The sequence below is a fragment of the Mastomys coucha genome, unplaced genomic scaffold (genome assembly GCF_008632895.1).
Source record: "Mastomys coucha isolate ucsf_1 unplaced genomic scaffold, UCSF_Mcou_1 pScaffold16, whole genome shotgun sequence".
Taxonomy (NCBI): Eukaryota; Metazoa; Chordata; class Mammalia; order Rodentia; family Muridae; genus Mastomys; species Mastomys coucha.
In genome coordinates, this window is record NW_022196898.1 from 99,667,428 (window position 1) to 99,688,838 (window position 21,411).

The following is a 21,411-nucleotide window of genomic DNA, read 5'->3' on the forward strand; positions in this document are numbered from 1 at the left end:
AGTGATTAAAAGTTTGTTTTGTGAAAGGAAAGAGGAAATTATCTTATTCTAAAGTTTAATACTTTAAGTCAGTCTCAAAGTTACATTTAAAAGAGAATAAATTTTTAATTCTTTTTTTGGTAAATAAATTATATTTTCAAACTTAATATTCATCTGAGGGAAAATGAGATAAAAATACTCAGTGCATTATAGCTTACAGGACAATAGTAATATATACTCTGGCATTGCAGGCCATCCTCCACAAAGTGTGCACTGTAAACCATTCACTTCATCCGGGTCCTTTTAGTTAGGCACACCAGTCCTTTGTGATTCAAATACATTAGCAAATATATAAGCCATAGGTAACCGAAACACAGGTAAACACCTCTAATTGTCTAAACTCTATTAAATGAAGAAATAACTATGGTTAAGAATACATTTCAGCCAAAGTTAAATATGTTGACACTAGAAGTCATAGATTATTACACAGATACATCACCTTGGGCTAGAGTATTTTCAAGAAGCAAAGCATCAAGACGCGTTTTGAAGACGATACTGGACAGTGCAGATTGTGTGAAGACAATCAACTCCTATAGCATTGGCTTCAATGCAAGCAACAGTCACAACAATATGCAACATTTCACAACTTAAATTATTACCTAAAGATTACTAAAAAGTCACTCTGGATCCATTGCATGGCTTCAATACAAACCTCCTGCATCATGCAGGACATCCACTGCATGGCTTCAATACAAACCTCCTGCATCATGCAGGACAATCACCCATCCTTGAGACTCCCCTTCTCCCTGAGGCCACGTTATCAATCCTGTGGTTTCTGAGGCACACACACAGTCAGACAGCATTCCTGAACTACTTCTGGTACTTATTGTACTTTGGCTTCTAATAGCGCAGTGGGCACGGTGTGGGAGTGTCCACTGGTACACGTAGTGGCATGCCTCAGGGCATCTGCACCAAGACAGGTGACCAGCAGCTCTGTGCGGCGGATGAGTAAGTGCGTGAGGTCCTCTGCCAGCGTGTCGATGCTTGAATAGCGCACCTTCTCAAAGTCAAAGATGTCTTTGAGAAAGAAAAGAACTTGATTCTGGAAAAGGAATACACAAGACATGGCATTTCTTAGGCTACAATTTGTTAAAGCTATGAATTGTTAATACTAGCCAGACTTCTTAGTTCTAGAAGTCGGACATCTTAGTTCTTGCGCGGGTTTCATAGCTCATGGGCAAAGGACTTTGAACAAATTAGCCTTTTGGATTGTTGTTTTCTATGTTGTAAAATTTGTGCAAATATTACTTGCCTTTTGTGTGTATGTGTGTGTGTGTGCGTGTGTGTGTTCTTTGAGCCATGGTTTCTCTGTGTAGCTCTGGCTGTTCTGGAATTTGCTCTTTAGACCACAAAGCCTGCTTTGCCTTTTTGCCTCTCAGATGCCGGGATTAAAAGCGTGTGCCACCATGCATGCATGTTTACTACACAGGGCTGGCAGAAATCAAAGTAGGTAATCTATGAGACGTATCCAAGGCACGGCATAACTGTGAGCTGCTCCCAGCCTTTCCTCTCAGGTCACCTCAAGTACTTGACCATATAGGCATAGAAAACGAACCACTTGCAATAATCATAATACGTTTAAATGTATATTTTTCTGTTAAAAAAGACATGAATGAAAAATGGTAGTTTCATGTCTACAGTGAGTGGCAGGTCTTGAGGAGTGTCACTTCAGGGAATTAATACACGAAAGCTTATTTAAACATTATCCTTAGCTACAATGAAATGATGGAAGAGAATGAACTGCAAAGAGAAAGCCAGCAATATCCAGTTTCAATCCTCAGAGACGGTATGTTAACAAGTACTAGCAAGGCCATCACAGAGTCCCTGAGCTAGCACTGTCTAGTGCCCCACTCTGACAAGAAAGATGGGAGTTGGAAAACTCAGGACAGCTTGGCCATCAGCTCTATTCCACTGAAGCACACAATTTACAACGGGAAGGTTAAATAGACTAGCAACAAATTAATGAATTCTAAGTGACAATAGGACGAAAACGTCCTAAATCATTATAAAACCATTGTGTTAATAAAGCAAACTTTTAGAAAGGTCACAGTGCAGCAGGGCATCTGTCCAAGCACTCAGAGTCACACTCCTATGGATGGCGGGTCCCTGAAATTCACTAACTACCTCAATACTGCCAAACATGAGGTTTCCCTGGTACTCTGCCAGCTAGAACATTCTGCAGGGAACTCTAACAAACATTTTGGCAAGCAAACTTCAGACATGAGGATACAACTTTAAATTCTCATTTGAATCCTTAGATCTGGGATTCTTATAGCTGGGATTTCACCATTCCTATCACCTTGTACAGAACTTTTCTTCTGTATCTCAACACCACACAGGTCATTTCTGCAGTGTTTCTTGTGTCACTGTAATATGGTAGTATCTAAGACAGGAAAAAGTAGACACTGTCAGTGGACCTGGGAGTCTATTCTAATTGTAGGGCACCAGTTCTCTAAGGCACTGTTCTGTAATAGTAACACTGGTGTTAATGTCACCAATTTATTTCTGGTATTTAAATATAGAATTAGGTGATTTTTATAACTTTACATGTTATACAAAAGTAAACAACTTTATTTTATTCTTTAAAACAAGGATGCAATGGTTGGACATACCTTAAAGAAGCAACATAAGTCATAGAGAGAATTTCTAGGACCCAAGAAGCCCCAGGCTAAGACAGGGCTTATATGCTCACAAATGGCATAAAAATGGGCAAAAAATCCATCTGAGATCTGTTGGGAAACAAAAGGCGATCAGCATATTTTTACCTTCTTAAATGTACTTTCTCTAGTAGTGAAACATAAACTGCTAGCCATTATGTGGTCAGAAGCCTTTGGAGCAGATGAAGGTTCCATCATGAGACAGCCACTGGGAACACTAACAAACGTAAACGTAAGCAAGAGCCAGAGGGTTATGTAGGTTTCATACTCTAGCCAGCAGTTTCAGAGAAGCAAATTCACCTCATAGGAATACAAGGCAAACCTTCCTTATCCAAGGGCTCCAGCCAGACAATTTTCAGTTTTTAAAACTGTGGAACACCTCTTCCAACAAGGACAACCGACTCCAACAGGCCACACCTCCTGACCCTTCCCAAACAGTTCATCAGCTGGGGACTGAGCATGCAAATATGGAAGCCCAGAGGGGCCAGCTTGAGTCAGACTACCACAGAGCATCCTGGACTTTGCACTTAAGTTCTACTTCCTAAAAGCAATTATAAGGTTGTACCAAGTTCTAACAATGCTATAGTATTCTATGTAATTTTTAGGGATATTTTGACTAGTTTTTATGATTTGAAAGTTTTACGCAACTGTAATGACCAAAGACACCACCCCCCGAAATAGATTTTAAAGGATTAAGCACTAAATGACTAAGCATCAAGGCTTGACGTGGAGCTCAGCAGGTAGACTGCTTGCCTAGCACACACAGTACCCTGGGATTGATAACCAGCACCCTACAAGCCAGGTGTGGTGGGATGCAGCTGCAGTTTCAGCAGGTGTGGTGGGATGCAGCTGCAGTTTCAGCAGGTGTGGTGGGATGCAGCTGCAGTTTCAGCAGGTGTGGTGGGATGCAGCTGCAGTTTTAGCACATGGGTAGGAGGAGGATTAGGATTGCAAGGTCATTTCTGGCAACACAGAAGTTCCAGCCCAGCCTGCCTATAAACAAACACCTAAGTACATAAAGCACTGAATTATTCTTCCTAGAATTCTTAACCTTTAGTTAAGAAAGTCAATGTTATTAAACGTTGTCATGTGACTGACTCTTCTTCTGAAATACTGGCACATATATGTGCATTTGAAGAAAATCTCTAAGATTACCGAATTTCTACTTTAGTAGGTTATAGATTTTTAAACTATCTCCTCAGGATTCTCTGAATTGCCTCAGTGTCTACTGTAGTGTTTGTTTCCCTTTTTGATATCTAATTTTTATTAATTTGGGTCTTATCTTTCTTTTGATTAATTAGTCTAAAGGAGGTCTGACAATCTTAAAAAAATCCCAACTTCTGAATTGGTTTTATTTCCATTTTATTTTGATCATCTTTTCTCATCTACCAATATTGAGCATCGTTTGTCCTATTTTTCTGAAGTCTTCAGATGCATGATTAAGTAATTTCTAAGATCTCTCTCTCAGAGCTAAGATTTCTGATGATATAATATATTTTCATTTTTACTCAATTCTAGGAACTTAACATTTTTCTTTTCAGTCTGGAGAGACAGCTCAGTGGTTAAGAGCACTGGTTGGTCTTGCAGCGGGTTCAGGTTTGACTTTTAGCACCCACATGGCAGTTCACAAGCATCTCTAACTCCTCAGGACTCAGGTTTCAGGAAGACCTGATGCCTCTTCTCTCTCCTGTGGGCACCAAGCATACATTAGTACTCACACACACTCACACAGATAAAACACTCATATAATATAAATCTAATTAAGACTTTTTTTAGTTAAAAAATATTTCCTTTTCAATATCTTCCTTGACCTGTCATTCAGTAGCCTGTTGTTCAGTTTCCATGAATTTGTATGCTGTCTATTGCTCGTTTCCAGTTTTATTCCATTGTAGTCAGATAGGATATAGAATTGCACTTCAATTTTCCTACATTTGTTGATATTTGCTCTATGTTTTCAATTCTGGAGAAAGTTCCAACGGCTCCTGAGCAAGTGTCTTCTCTAATGTCTGGGGTCTGTTATGATTGCGATTGAGTCATTGCACACCCAGGCTATCCAGACAAAAGCTAAATAGTGTATTCTGTCGATTGGTGAGATTGGTGAATCAAAGTAGCTAATAGTGTTGAGGTGAATCTGTGGTTTTAGATCAAAAGCATATATATATATATGTATATACATATATATATATTTTTATCACTCCAGCCCAAAGATTTTTTTATTATTATAAGTACACTATAGCTGTCTTCAGACGCACCAGACGAGGGCATCAGATCTCATTACAGGTGGTTGTGAGCCACCATGTGGTTGCCAGGATTTGAACTCAGGACCTTCGGAAGAGCAGCCGGTGCTCTTACCTGCTGAGCCATCTCACCAGCCCTAAAAGCATGTATTTTTAGGGATTTATCTTAATCAAGTATCTATGTGTATATGTCTGTGCACACACACACGTGATCTCAGAGGCCAGAGGGCTTCAGATCACCTGGATTACAGATGGCTGAAGCTGTCTGACTGGGTACTTCAATCTCAGCTCGGCTTCCCTAGAGGGCCGTTGTGCTCTTAGCTACTGAGCCATCTTTCCAATCCCAACAGTTCCTTACAAGTGCAAGGCCTCCTGGGAGACTCTCTTAGTGCCATGGCCTTTTCTCCTCTGACTAGCTATAGTTTGAAGTCGATGTTGTCAGACATTCAATAGAGAATTCTGTCTCTTAGCTCTATTTTACATTCTTTATCCTAAGGCATTATCTATCACTGATGACAAGGCATGGTTTTTTTGGAAGCAGCAAAAAGCTAGGGGGAGGGGAGGGTGGGAACTATGTTTTCAAATCAAACTTGTTAGTTTGTATCTCTTTGTTGGGTAATTACAACTATTAATATTACAAGTTACTACTGAGCAGTATATATTATTTCCTGTCCTTGTCATTTTGGGTTTTTATTGTGTCTTTTTAGCACTCTTTTGATTAGTTGTTTTGAAAATGTTTTTTCTTCGGTATATTTATTGTTAAAATCAAAGTATTCTTCCAGTACCCTCTATAGTGCTGGCTTGGTGTCATAAATTTCTTTAATCTCTTGGTGTCATACAATTTTTTTTCTTTTTCCTTTGAGTGTGACCAATAGGTTTTTTTTTGAGCACAGTAGTCTAGGATGTCATTGTGGTCTTTCAGAACTTAGAGAACATCCATTTGAACCATTGTGGCTTTTTAAATCTCCACTAGAAAAGTGGATGTAGCTGTTATTCTGATAGGCCTGCCTTTTTATGTACCGTGGCCTTTTCTTCCCTGTAGCTTCCATTGTCGTTGCTCTGCTCTGCAGCCAGGGTTTTCATTATTTGACACAGGCACTTCTTCTGGTCCTATCAACCTGATGTTCAATGTGTGCCTCTTACATCTTTTTTTTTTTTTTTTTTTCCAAGACAGGGTTTCTCTGTGTAGCCCTGGCTGTCCTGGAACTCACTCTGTAGACCAGGTTGGCCTCGAACTCAGAAATCCGCCTGCCTCTGCCTCCCAAGTGCTGGGATTAAAGGTGTGCACCACCACCGCCTGGCCTCTTGCATCTTGATAGGCATTTCTTGCCTTAAATTTGGGAAATTTTCTTCTATGATTTTGTTGAACATATTTTCTGTGACTTCAACCTGGATTTCTTTTCTTCCAAGTTTCAAAAGTTTAGTCTTTTTATAGTATCTTAAAATTCATGTCTGTTCTGTCCTTTAATGTGCTGGCTGGCTCTCTGTCAACTTGACACCAACTAGAGCCCTTTGGGAAGAGGTCCTCCTCCACCAGCTTGCTTGTGGGTCTCAGGGGCTTTCTCTGAGTCTCTTCTCAGTGACAGCCTTGAGAAGGCCCTGGGCACTGTGGGCAGGGCATCTCTGGGCAGGTAGTCCTGGATGACGTAAGAAAGCAGGCTGAGAAAGTAATGAACAACATTGCACCATCTGCTTCAGTCCCTTTTTCTAAGTTCCTGCCTTGAATTTCCTTAATGGTACACTGCAGTGTGGAAGTGTAAGCCAAAGAAACCCTCGTCCCTGAAGTTGATTTTGTTCATTATTCTGGTCCAGTTCCTCTATCTTGTCTTTATATTCTCCTACTTGATCCTTGATACATTCCATTGACAAAGCTGAGGATTTTTTTGTTTTGTTTGCTATGTGGGTCAAGAATTTGTCATGGAAGACTGATAAGCTGAATACAGATCTTTAGAACCCACACACAAGTCAGACACATGGCCCAAAGATCTGTAATGCCAGCATGTTCCTACGGGGGTAAGAGGAAGAGACGGGAAACTATTCAGCTAGCCTGGCTGACGGAGCAAGGAAAAGACCCTGTCTCAAAGAAGATGCAACAGTGTGGACGGATACTCAGATGCTGCCCTCTAATGTCCACAGGCCCACTACATGAAGAAGCAGACACACTCAGTCATCCACACTCACTTCTTACAAACACACAAACTCACACCTACTCCCAGGGAGAGAAAATGACAAAGACAGAAATACCTATAGAGGGAAAGGCAGATACAGTATGGTTTCTGGAATAATTTTATACCAGAATTATTAAAATAGACTTTCTAGAATTATTCCTAAGCACCTACTGAGGACTCTGGAAAGGGCTGTGCTGCAGAACATCTATTGTCGGCCTTGCAGGCTCAGTGTTACAGATGTTAGATCAAAAATACATATATGGTAAACCAATCCAGGTCAGATAATGGCATATAGTCAGTAGTTGCACAATGTATTATGCTAAGTACTTTCCATTGAACTCTGTGTTATTGTGTTGGCTGTTTAAATTTTTTTGTAGCTAGAATTGAACTAAAGACCACTGCTACATGTGAGCCCGAAGCACTTTATACTAAATCTTTTAAAAACTGTATAAAGTAAATATTGTCACTATCCTTTCTCAAAGATGAAAACATTAAGGATGGAAGGGTTGAGCAAGGCATACTGTTAGTAAGTGGCATTTCAACCCTGTGGGCCTTTGTTGCCTGAGCAAGCTGTCACTCTGGTCTGTGAGGATGTACTGCTATAAGGCAAGGTGCCCTTGCTGACCCTCTTCAGACACAGCCCTGTTTGTTCTGCAGGTGTTGGGACAGCTCAAAGCCTTATTAGATACTGTAGGCAGGTAGATTTGGGGCTTTGCAGTCTTCACTGTGTAGACTGAACCAGCCTTTTCCCTTATGCATTATCCAGTCTCAGCTGTTTTTTAAAGCCACAGAGAATGAACTAAGGAGGAGTCTGGGGCATGCTGAGGTTTACCTTCATCTGCTGCCTTTTCTGTTTCAGCACTGACCAACAACTTGAAGCCACAGCCTAAATATAGACAGAGGAAACAAAGCAAGGTTTAAATACATATTTATTATCAACATTTCCATTTAAAAATGGTGATTTTTACTAGAGTTCCAACCTCCCAGATAGTAACAGTCAGGACCCTCCAGGTTCCTTGTATTGTTTACAGACTTCGAGGGAGAGTCTTCATTTTTATGAAGTTAAAATTTACATACAAAGGCTGGGCAGTGGTGGCACAACCCTTTTATCCCACCTCTTGGGAGGTAGACCTCTGAGTTCAAAGCCAGCCTGGTCTACAGACTGAGTTCCAGGGTAGCCAAGGCTACATGGAGAAACCCTGTCTTGAAAAACCAAACCAAACCAACCAACCCACCCAACAGCCCATAAGAGAAAAAGGCTGAACTCTAGAACCAAGGCACTTAAGCAATTACAACACAATTCTCAAGGCTCATAAATTCTAATGGTATACATGGAAACTCATGCCTATGATCCTGGTATAGAAGAGGCTGAAGCAACAGATCCCTAGAGTGCCAGCCAGCCTGGGTTACAGAGTGAGATCCTGTCTTAAAAATGAACAAAAACAGAGGTCCTAAACTCTCTTCCTATAGAAATGCAATGAAAATAATTTGTTGATATATACACATAAATAAATGTTCTCCTCTGAATAATGAAGATAGATTATTGTCTTTCCTTCAAGGACAGTGATGCTGGGATGTCTGAGGGTAAAAGTTAAGTTTTATTCAAGAACCAAGAAACCAACCATGAGGAGGCAAAAGACTCGCCTTAGTGGATCCTGGTGAAGCCTCTCTTCTGGGTGACCCAACTTTACCAAGGCAGGGGTTGAAATGAAGAGAATGCATTTTCTGTGCTTACAGCATACCTTAGTGAAGGAAGAGCTGCACTTAAAATGCTTTAAGACGCAGTATCTGGAAGTTGTAACATAACATGAAACTGCGAATGGAACTCTAAAGCATTTCCAGCATTCAGACCTTACCATGAGACATGATACCCCAAGCCAGCTGCTGGTACTCGTGGCTTTCAAAGGAGAATCTCATCTGAAGTGTTACGACTGCACACATGATCCCAATGACAAGGATGAGCTCAGTTTTCTTTTTTCTTTCTTTCTTTCTTTTTTTTTTTTTTAAGACAGGGTCTCTCTATGTAGTTCTGACTGGCCTTGAACTCACAGAGATCTGTCTGTTTCTGCTTCCTGGGTGCTAGGATTCAAGGAATGTGGCACCACTCCTGACCTCTGTAATTTCTAATCAGTTGTCCATCTCTGATCATTTTCTATCAGACCTGAACGGCAAAAAAAGGAAATGCCACTTACGGTTTCTTTGAAGGAAGAGTTGAGCCAGCGATTGTTCACTACACTCTGAATGGATGTCGGTGGGTTTTCTAAATCTTCAAAGGAATCCATTAATATAAAATCCAGAACCACATCATAAAAATTTAAATTTTTCACCTGTATTAAATGGCAAGATAGCAATGAGTATTACAAAGTTCTGGAGTAAAGTCTGTGCTTTGCAATGCCAGGTTTTGAGTTGTTCAGAGTGTTTATCCACAGAGAAGAGGTGAGTACCTGACTGCAGTCCAGGAAGCTGTTCCCTCCTGGCCATGAGAAATCACATCTGCCTGCCTGACCCAGGAGCGCATCCATCCTGCTCCATCACTAAAACACTATGTCGTATTATTTGTTGTACCAGGTACTCAGGTATCTACGATAGGCAACTCAGAAACCTGGAGTCTTCTGGGGGAAAACAGCAAAAAAACCAATCCCAATAAACACAACACAGCTCACAGCGCTTGCAGCAGAGACTGACTGCAAGCTGGAGCTGGCTGCCTTGGGTAGCGAACCTTCCCAGTTACAGGGAACTCCTCTCAGAGACTTGAGGTCAGAAGGAACACAATGTGTTGAATGGAAAGACACACTGAAAGTGCACTATGGCAAGGCAGGTAAACCTGGCAGGAAATGAGGACAAGATCCTGTCAGGACCTACACACATGTGAAGGATTTTACTCCACTCTCAAAGAGGGTGCAGATGCTGAGGAGGGAGATCATTACATCACATATTTAAAGATGGTTTTAAGTCAGGCATAGTGCATGTAACTATAATGTCAGCACCTGCTGGGAGACGCAGGAGGATCAGGACCATCACCAGCTCCACAGAGTCCATTGCTGGGTTACAATGAGTCTTTATCTCAAAACAACAAGATAATTTTAGCAGAAGTGTAGGTGAACAGAAGAGAGGAGAGTAATGTAGGGGAGAGATGCAGTGGGCAGTGAGTCACAGGCTAGAGATGGAGTAGATTAGGGATGCAGTGGGCAGTGAATCACAGGCTACGGAGACGGAGTAGATTAGGGATGCAGTGGGCAGTGAGTCACAGGCTAGAGATGGAGTAGATTAGGGATGCAGTGGGCAGTGAGTCACAGGCTACAGAGACGGAGTAGATTAGGGATGCAGTGGGCAGTGAATCACAAGCTACAGAGACGGAGTAGATTAGGGATGCAGTGGACAGTGAGTCACAGGCTAGAGATGGAGTAGATTAGGGATGCAGTGGGCAGTGAGTCACAGGCTAGAGATGGAGTAGATTAGGGATTCAGTGGACAGTGAATCACAGGCAACAGAGACGGAGTAGATTAGGGATGCAGTCGGCAGTGAGTCACAGGCTACAAAGATGGAGATTAGGCAAAAGGAATTAGAGATGCAGGCCAAGATAAAGACAATGTGAATAGAGAAAAGCTGAGAAAACTAAAATAGACCTGGGGTTCAGATTCACCCAATTTAGAGATGAATATGGAAAAGTAAGTAAAGATTAGAAAGGGTGAAGGAAGGGTCCTGTGTGGACCTACTGTGTCCCCAGCTCCCTGGAAATGCATTCTGTGAACTTACTACAGCGAGCTGCTCTGAGTGCAGTATAGATGCCACTTCCCCAAGGATCCCTACTATGCTCTAGTGGATGCTGGTTAGGGGCCAAGAACTGTGTGCTGGAAATATTATTTCTGTACTGTTGCTGCTCCTGGATACCAACATAACCAGAACTAAGAAGTATGTATAGACCCAAGTGATCATGTCTATATCACATTCTACTGTCTTGTATATGGTATGCTCTATGAATCCACACGCAAACCTGCAGTGTAAGTTCTCATTTGTATACCTTCTCTAAAGTAAGGCTGCCTCTAGTCTTCTCGGTACATGAACTTCTGCAGTTCTAGGAGACGTCTACTTCCTTGGCTTTCTAGTATCCTGTCCTTATTCATGTCAAACCACTCTCGCACAGTCTACTGTAAGTGCCCCGTAACAAGGGCTACCTTATATGAATGAGGACAAAAGGCTTTTAGAAAGCATTTCCTTATAACCAATTCAAGCATAAAGAATATAGTTTCCATTGCTTATGAGTGTCAGGAATATGACTACCTACCAGCATACAGCTAGATAGGACAGTACTGTACCACTCCACAGTTAGCTGTGACAGCGCCACCAGCACATGGCTGGCTTTCCTATCAGCTGAAGAGAAGACAGAGAGCCGAAGCCTCAGTGGTGGAAATGCGCAGATAGCAGGAATAAGGATTATATAATTTGTTTACCCCTCTGGCAGCGAGTTCCATCTCAGTGCTATCCCAGTGATCAGTCTGCTCTAAAAAATAGATCATTTCATCAAAAACATCTTGAAATTTCTTTGGATTCTGCAAAGAAAACATAGTGTAGTCTAACTAACTTTATAACAAAACTTATGCCTATAAAATAAGTTACTTTTCAAGAAAGTTGAATCTAATTATTCTAGAAAATATTGTCAAAGCATGCCAAGTTATTTCATTTTTTAAGCATCTCTAGCATTCCAGATTAGCCTCAAGTGACCTGTATAGTGGAGGATGGCCTCAAGTTTCTACCGTCCTTACAAGGCTGGGGTTACACATGTGCCCCTCGCCTGGTTACACAACTGAGGCCCCTTTCCATGACGGGTTAGTCAAGTGGTCTATCGCTCAACCCTGCATTACTGGCTGTTATCCTGTTCACAGAAGCCAAGAACAGGGATGCCAGTCAAGCATCAGCAACTACTGCTCAGGCCGTCAGAGGAGAGCAGAGTTGTGGAGGCTGGGGTCCTTCTGTGCAGATGAGCTCCTCCTGCAGGCATACTGGCTCAAAGCCCTGTGCCTGTCTACAATGGGAAGGCCAAGAAAGCAACCCAAGATTTGTCCTGTAAACTGCAAGGACACAGAATCACTTGAGATTCACTTAGCACTGTATGCTTAGGTTACTTCCCACTAACCACTTCTCTAGTCCTAAGAGTCTTCTGAAATAGGTAAGATAAATACAGTTCCTCTGTGCGGAAAGAGACTTGAGAGTAATATGAACTGGAGCTGAATACTAGTGGGCAAAGGCTGAGGGCAGGCCTGTTCCTTTGGGTAAGCCTGCATGAAGTACCGTGGTTCCTTAAGGCTTTGCCTCACTCAGCCCAGGCAGCACAGTGTGTGCTCCAAGTTCCTCAGTGCTCTGCCCTCCGGCCTCTTCCTGAACAGGCTTGAGGAGGTAGTAGCTACACCTGGTTACAGCAGCAGATCTACCGACAGAACTCACCAGACATCGCCAGAGGCCACAGGCAGTTCTAAGTTATTTAAAACAGCCTGGTCATGAGTTTTGCACACAGAAAGGAACTCAAACAGAAATTAATGCTCTTTGAGCTAGCCAGGGTAGTGTACATCTGGGATTCCAACATCCACAAGGCAGAAGTAAAAGAATCAGCACACATTTGAGTCTAGCCTGATCTACAAAGTGAGTTCCAGGCCAACCAGAGCAGCATACAGACTCTGTCTCAACAACAGGAAATCAAGAGTGTTTGGTGGACCTTTCCAATTACTTATAAAGATTTCATTCACTATTAAAATTTAAATATACAATTTACTCTAAAACCTGCTAAACCCTTTCACCATGTGGCAGGACACGGGGCACAAGCCTCTGTCTGTGGAAGGGAACAGAGTTGGCACTGGTTCTGGGTCATGTGGGCTCCAGGGGTCCTGCTCAGGATGTCAGGCTTGGTGCCAAGGACTTTGCCAGCTCACCTATCCCACCAGACCCCTGTATTTAGTCTTCAGTTAGAGAAATTAGTAAGAACCAAACTTGCTTGGAGAATCTATTTACCTTTCGGGCTTTCACAATTAAAGCTGACAAGATTTTCCTTCCACTTTCAGCAAGGAATGACCTGTTGTCTGCTTCTGCGAGGATCAGCTGGAAAACACCAGGCCACGGGTGAGATGAGTGACACACGGGGAGCGAGCGCAGTCGGGGAAGTGGGTGCTGTGATGAGTGACACACGGTGAGCGAGCGCAGTCGGGGAAGTGGGTGCTGTGATGAGTGACACACGGGGAGCGAGCGCAGTCGGGGAAGTGGGTGCTGTGATGAGTGACACACGGGGAGCGAGCGCAGTCGGGGCAGTAGGTGCTGTGATGAGTGACACACGGTGAGCGAGCGCAGTCGGGGCAGTAGGTGCTGTGATGAGTGACACACAGTAAGCGAGCGCAGTCAGGCCAGTGGGTGCCTTGATGCTAAGTCAGTACTGAGGACAGAGGAAGTCCCGACAGACAGAAATGGATAGACTTACACCCAATGATCGAAAAAGATTCAGGGGGAGGGGTAATTTTGAACTTAAATTCTGTTTCAGATAATTAAATATCCGCAGTTAGGAGTTGCAAGAACGGCTCGGTGGTTAAGAGCATGCTCTGTGCTCAAAGAGGACCTAAGTTTGGTTCCCAGCACCCATGCTGGGTGGCTCACAACCCAGGATCTGCTATCTTCTTCCAGGCTTATGGACACCTGAACTCATGTACATACACACACATAATCTTAAACAATTTTTTTAAAAAAAATCTAAGGTAAATTTTATGTAGCTTTCAAACATAAGAAAGTAATTCTTTTCTTTATTATTTTGCTTTTGGTTTTGTAGCTCTGGCTTAGAGCTCCCTGGATAGACTAGGCTGGCCTTGAGCTCACAGAGTGCTGGAACTGAAGGCGTGAGCCAGCACTTCTGGTTTTACTATTAGCATTTTAGGAAATGAATACTTTTTACCACAGACCCAATCTTAAAGACTCATTTCACGCAGCTCTGTCCACAGACTTGCAGCATTACAATATTCCATTTAGACGGAGTGTGGTAGACAGAGTCTGGAAAGGTGTGGTTAGGACAGTGAAGTGAGACAGAGCGTGGGAGGGAGAATAAGTGCTGCAGGCTCTCTGCAGGCTGCCCATCTGCCTTGCAGGAGAACAGTGAGGAGAGCTGCCCTGGGCGCAGGGGCTACCCCAGAGGCCAGCGAGTGCAGGCTGCCCTGGGCGCAGGGGGCTACCCCAGAGGCCAGCGAGTGCAGGCTGCCCTGGGCGCAGGGGGCTACCCCAGAGGCCAGCGAGTGCAGGCTGCCTCAGTGCTGTGCCGTCAGTACCTGAAAAGCCTGCCGGATACAGTGAAGCTTGGCAAGGAAGTCACTGTCTCCCAGGCACTCCAGCATGTCCGTTCTGCATCGTGAAGAGCAGAGAGCAACTGTTAGGTTTCCTCCAAGAGCAAGCCTCCACAGAGCGCGACCTCAGCAGGCCCTTAACAGGAGACACACATCTGCACCCCGGCAGGCTGTGCAGTTTACTGGGACCAAATGGATCTCTCCACAGTCATTAAGCACGACTTAATAATTGTCACACAAAAAGAGCAACAGAACCCTACTATATTATTATAAAATAATATATTAGCCACTAAAATAAAATATTAGCTATAAGCTAAGCTGGACTGATACCTCAGCACCCTGGAGTAGATTTTTCCTTCTTCAACTAAATGCATAGCTTCTTCGTAGAAAGGGCAGCGACAAAAAGACTCCAGGCTGTAGGTGTGCTGTGTTTCTCTGTGCTCTGAAAGCTAAGAATACACAAGACTGAAGTAAGAAGAACTATAAAAACCCAGGATTCAATACTATGAGCATATGGTACGTGTGACTAACCCACGGAAATCACTAACATTTTATGTAACAAAAACCTAAATTCACTTTACTTCAACATTCAGTTGCTAAAGTTCAAGAGCAGCTTGAATGAACATGGGCACCAGTCTGTCTCAATAAAGAAACATAAACAAATGAACGAATGAAGGAAGGAACGAACAGACAAACCCAGGGTTGGGCTGGAGAGCAGGCTGAGGCTAACACTAATGGCACCATTTTCAGTCTCCGGGGGAACCAGGCAGTTCTGGCTCCGGGCATTCAAATGTGCATTCCCGGAACATCGTTAAAAAGAGGAAAGTTAGTTGGGCTTAGTGGCACATGCCTTTAATCCCAGCAAGGAGGCTGGCCTTGCTATCATTAGCGAGACCTCGCCTCAAAGAATCCAAAGGAACCCAAAGAGCAAAAGTTAGTAAGCTCAGTTCATTTCAAATCGAACTGCTTAAATCTACCGGGTGTGCAAAGAGGTACAGTAACTGATGAGGGCGTTTACCATCCACAGGACACTTCCAACTCACGAGGCAAACTGTAAAAACATGGAACAAATACCGCTTGCTTGTTGTCTTCTCTGTGCCTTTGGTTAGCTTTTATGTAACTGAAAGATAATCCTCTTTGACTCTGAATAGAGTCTAACAACTCTATAAATACAATTCCAGTCTGACAGTTCATTAAAAGACAACTGCAAATATTATTGGGTGGCCAGCTTAACAAAAAATCCCCTGGGGTAATTTTATTTTCAATACCAAATAATCCACTTACTGGAACACTGTATTTTCTTTTTAAGGTACTATGGGGAGAAAACCTAGGGTCTGCACAGGGTGAGCGAGCGCTCTACCTCTTCAGTTATATCCCCAGCTCCAAACTTCTACAAATAGTATTTCTAAGATTTATTTCACACACCATAAAACTGACCCTAAAAAAGTATACAAGTTGTTGGTGTTTGGAGCATCAGAGTTATGCAGCAATAGTCCTTTCAGACACCCATTACTAGTCCACCAAGAGGCCCCTTTCTGTTAGCAGTCTTTTTTTTTTTTTTGAGATAGGGTTTCTCTGTGTAGCCCTGGCTGTCCTGGAACTCTGTAGACCAGGTTGGCCTTGAACTCAGAAATCTGCCTACCTCTGCCTCCAAAGTGCTGGGACTAAAGGGATGCGCCACCACCGCCAGTGTGTTAGCCGTCTTCTAACCCCTGTCCTGGCTTCCAGAAACAATTACTTGGAAGGCACAGTTTCCTACTGAGAAGACAGCATATATGTGGAATTGACTAGTATGTGGCCGCTGGTGTTTGGCTGCTATCATTCAGAATGCTTTCCAGGGTGAACCACAATAGACCACACATCAGCAGTTCACTCATTTTTTATGGATAGATAAAACTCAAGTGCGTGGGGACTGGAAAGATGCCCCTGTGCTTAAGAGCACTTGCTGCTCTAATGGAGGACCTGGGCTTGGTTCTCAGTTCCCACATCAGCCTGCGAACAAACACCTTTGCTTCCAGGTCCAGAGAACCTATTACCCTTCTTGTGGCCTCCACGGGCACCGTGCAGCATGCGATGGACACACACACACACACACACGCACACACGCGCACACACGCGCGCACACACACACACACACACACACGCACGCGCACACACGCGCACACACACACACATACACACACACACATACACACACACACACACACACATACACACACACACACACATACACACACACACACATACACACACACACACATACACACACACATACACACACACACACACATACACACACACACACATACACACACACACACACACACACATATTCATAAAATAAAAATTCGTTGGTAAATTTAAAAACATAAAAAAGATATCCAGAGCTCAGACATACCACATTATTTTTATCCATTCTTCAGTGATGGACACTGATTTTTCCACTTTTTAGCCACCATGAACAGGCTGCTATGAATATTTCTGTACAAGTTTTGTATAGATACATGTTTTTTCACTTTCCTGGCATGTAGAAATAGAAGGGTCAGAGGGTAAGTCTGTGTTTACTGTTTGAGGAAAGGCTGGGCCATTCTTGCAGAGTGGCTGCCCACCTTCCAGTGCCACTAGCAATGCTGCACCCCTCTGTACCAGCTGCTGCTTTCTACCTTCATTCTAACAGCTATAGCAGGTGGGAATGACCTGCATTCTAAGGTGGCTGATAATAGAAAGCAAGCTTTCATCTTATTAGCCCCTTGAATATTTTCTTTGGAGAAATGTCTACTCAATTTCTTTGCTCATTTTTACACCAGGCTACTTACCTATTTAGTATTCACACCAGGCTGCTTACCTATTGAGTATTCACACCAGGCTGCTTACCTATTTAGTGTTTACACCAGGCTGCTTACCTATTAAGTACTCACACCAGGCTGCTTACCTATTTAGTATTTAATTGTATGTTGTAAGTCTTTTAAAAATCAGATACAGAATCTGTAAACATTTTTTCCTGTTTTACTATTTTAATGTTTTTGTTGTCTTTGAACATAGCAGATATTGGTGAGTTCAAGACCAGCATGGTCTACATAAGGAGTTCCAGGCCAGCCAGAGCTGTATAATGAGAGCCTACCTCAAAAAAACAAAATCAAACCAAACTAATCAAATACAAAGACAGACAAACGCCAAGCATTCGGCTTTGAAAGCCGCCACACGGGTCAAATTCTGACCGTTATCGAGGGACAGGGCTTTTCAGTCTGCTGTGGAGACAGAGCTGAACCATGACAACCACACGGCTCAGTGCTCCTCTGGGGACTCTGCTATCATCTGAATAAATGCCATCTGGACTTTTCAAAGTCTGCTCAGAGTTCTTGAGTTTTCGTTTCTGACAATTTATGCCAAAATAGTCTCACTGTTTTCTGGAGGAGCTTTTTAGCCGTCTTCAGGCTTGGGATCAATTCTTGGATCTTGTGCAGAAGGGAAGAGGACTACACTAAGGGGCTGCCGTGCCAGCCCTTGGACATCTGCACTCCAGAACTCCAGAAGTACCGCTGTAGGCTGCAGTGCCAGCCCTTGGACATCTGCACTCCAGAACTCCAGAAGCACCGCTGTGGGCTGCAGTGCCAGCCCTTGGACATCTGCACTCCAGAACTCCAGAAGCACCGCTGTAGGCTGTGGTGTTTGCACTGGACACACAGCTGGTGCTGTGTTAAAGGCCTTTAAGTAAATACTCTCATTTATTCCTTATATCAGACTGTAAGTTCAGTAAGACTACTAGTGGCAACACACAGGCCAAGGAGCAGAGATGAATATAACAGGGATGTGCTTTAGGTTCTACCAGGAAACCCTTAAGTTTAAATCCAGACATTGCATTCCAGAGCATAGGCTCTTCTCACTGTGTTTGAATGTGGTGGCTGAAGGCTGATGTCTGGTGTTGCTCTTCGTCATTTTCCCCTATTTTTAAAGACAAGGTCTTTTACTAAATGTGGAATTGGTGGCCTAGCAAAACTGATCAGCAAGCCTCAGAAATCCTCTAGTTTCCAATACCCAAAATCTGGGATTTCAAGTGCTAGCCCACACACTTGGCTTCTGACATAGATGCTGGGGCTCAAATCCTCATCCTGGCGCAGCAGGCTTAACTGAATCACTGCTCCACACTCAGACCTTCTGCTCTCAATTGGACTATGCTATCTCTCTGCCTTAGCCAACATGCAACAGTATCATTTGGGCTAATATAAACATGTGGCTTAGGGCCAGAGAGATGGCTAGTGGGTAAAGGTCTGATAACATGAGGTCAGGCCTCAGGACCACCCACTTTAGGGGAGAACCAACTTCCTCAGGGCATCCTCTGAGATCACTTTTGCATGTAGCTTTTTTGTTTCTCTTTGTTTTTCTGGGTTTTGTTTTGTTTTGTTTTGGGTTTTTCTGAGATAGGGTTTCTCTGTGTAGCCCTGGCTGTCCTGGAACTCACTCTGTAGACCAGGCTGGCCTGGAACTCAGAAATCCGCCTGCCTCTGCCTCCCAAGTGCCAGGATTAAAGGCGTGTGCCACCACCGCCCGGCTTGCATGTAATTTAAACTAGTCAGTTTTCTTGAGGTGCTGGGAATTGTGGAGTTTAAATCTCTCAACAGTTTATGGTAGAACTAAAAAAAGATGAGCAGCAAGGGTCACCTGCAACTGTGACAAACCTAGAGAAAGAACAAGTGGTCACAGCTCAGACAGATCAGTCACAGCTGTCTGGAAGTAAGGGTGAACTCTAGTGCTGAGGGACAGCTACACAGGGACAGGCGGCTGCTGCACTGCAGGGGAGCACACGGCTGCACTGCAGGGGAGCACATGGCTGCTGTACTGCAGAGCTCTCGCCCTCATCTTAGGGTCCCCAACAAAGGTTGTGCAATCCTGGAAACTGGCCAAGATGCTTAAAGCAAGAGAAAAAGAGCAAAAGAAGAAACAAAATGTCAAACATTATAAACTGTGGAAGACTGAAAGACGGTCTACAAGTAGTGGAAGCCTTTTGGAAACTACAGTGTTGCAAAGACTGACTAGGGTTTCACGATAACATTACTTAGGACATTAAATCTGACCACAGAGAAAAATCAGATTCGTTTTGAGCTCAATACTATATAGCACTTACTGGCTAGGAGACAGCAGCATGTTAGTATCTACTGTCACTAGCAAAATGTGGCATTTATTATTTGGGTAGAGCATCCTTAGCCTGAAAATCCATCCCAGAATGATGAATAATTTGAAACCTATGTCCAGATGTGTTATTACAAGTACAAAATTCCATACCTTACCTTGTCTGTCTGTGTTACACTCAAAGTACAAGATAATAAATATAACCTAAAATTATCTTCAGGCTATATAAAAAAGAAATTTATTTATTTTTACATTAGTGTTTTGCCTACACTTGTGTGTGTGTACAACATGTGCCTATAGATGGCTGTGAATGACCACATGGGTTCTAGAAAGCAAACCCAGATCTTCTTCCAGAACAACTAGTGCTGGGCCATCTCCAGACCCTGTAAATGGACTGTGTGTCTACACTTGTGTTGTATTCCCCGAGATGTCATTTTCATGCAAATACTCCAAATATGTATGTATATACAAGTATACACACACACACACACACACACACACACACACACACACACACACACGGTCTATGACATCACTGGTCTCAATCATTTGATGGCAGAGATGGTGATGAGCCTGTAGTGCACACTCTTTATACTAGACACAGGATGAATGAATGCTGCCTGCGAGTATAACAGCCATTGCCATCTTAACCACAGAGAGTATGGGCTGGAGACATGGCTCAGCAGTTGAGAGCACTGGCTGCTCTCCCAAGAGACTCTGGCTCCATTCCCAGCACTCACATGGCAGCTCACAACTGTCTGTAACTCCAGCTCCAGGGGATCTGACACCCTCACACAGACATGCATGCAAGCAAAACACCAAAAATAAATTATTAAAAGAAAAAAAAAAGAAACCATGGACCGTACGATTGCACACCACAGATCCTCAGCAGAATGGCACCTGTTGATGCTCCCTCAAAGGAAGACAGAGGGAGGCCCTGAGAACCTCCTGGAGACATGGGCACTCCGCCATGGACTCCTCTCCCTCCTGCATGTCTGTCTGCACCAGCTATATGTGGTCTCAGGAGGTGCTAGGGCTTATAAGACAGAGGTCAACCAAAAAGGGCATTCCATCTGGGCGGCTATAAGAAGGTCAACATCCATGCTTAGGTAAGGCGCCTCAGTGACACAGCTGTGTGGAGGTCTCTCACACTCCTCACACACAGATCCTGTGCGCAAGAAGCAGGCTCCACAAGCTTCTGGGTTTAATACCTCACAATGAGAAACAAGGCACGCTTCGAATGCTGTGGGTCACACGCTCACAACCCCATCCTATCAGCCCTTCAGAGACTGACATGGGAAGACCCTCAGTGGAGGCCAGCCTACACTATACAGTATTATGAAAGTACTAGAAAACACCAAACTGCACGTGTTCGAGAGTATATTTCATAGTGTCTCCATAAAGATACATTTGTTTGTTTGGTTATGAGACAGAATTTCCCTATTCCAGGCTGACCTCAAACTCACCAAGGATGTGGGTCCATGTAAGTACTGAGAACAGAACATAAGTCTCCAGGGAGAGCAGCCAGTGCTCTTAATCGCTGAGTAATCTTTCCAGACACTAGAAAGAAATGGCTGTTAGGTTATATGTCTCTAATTCTGGTCTTGAGGAGGGTTAAGGTAAGAGAACTTGAATTTGAGGCCAGCATGGGACATAGAGCAAAACCCTGTCTCAAGCAAAGGTGAAAAATAAAATTACACAGGCAGGGCCAGAGAGCTGCTTGGTTTTCCAGCATTGGCTACTCATGCCTAGGGCTTGGGACCTCATGTCCTCTTCTGGACTCTGTGGGCATCAGAAACATACATGATGCACACATTCATGCAGGCAACAGGCATACAGACACATGGACAGACACACACACACACACACACAC

General features: G+C 43.5%; 1 protein-coding gene across 9 annotated transcripts in view; it reads right to left on the minus strand.

Annotated features, from left to right (window-relative positions):
• Window positions 1-41: 41 nt before the first annotated feature.
• Miga1 (mitoguardin 1) overlaps window positions 42-21,411 on the minus strand; it is a 60,005-nt gene continuing 38,635 nt past the window's right edge. For 8 of the 9 annotated variants that reach the window (XM_031375885.1, XM_031375891.1, XM_031375883.1 and 5 more), the window contains exons 9-16: window positions 14,742-14,860; window positions 14,397-14,469; window positions 13,105-13,191; window positions 11,553-11,651; window positions 9,294-9,428; window positions 7,934-7,987; window positions 2,652-2,768; window positions 42-1,081 (exon numbers count right to left, since the gene is read on the minus strand). In XM_031375885.1, the coding sequence (XP_031231745.1) occupies window positions 863-1,081; window positions 2,652-2,768; window positions 7,934-7,987; window positions 9,294-9,428; window positions 11,553-11,651; window positions 13,105-13,191; window positions 14,397-14,469; window positions 14,742-14,860 (903 nt within the window). In that variant the 3' untranslated portion in view covers window positions 42-862. Of the gene's footprint in view, window positions 1,082-2,651; window positions 2,769-5,756; window positions 6,571-7,933; window positions 7,988-9,293; window positions 9,429-11,552; window positions 11,652-13,104; window positions 13,192-14,396; window positions 14,470-14,741; window positions 14,861-21,411 lie in introns of those variants that run through there. The other variant, XM_031375892.1, reaches the window with a different exon arrangement.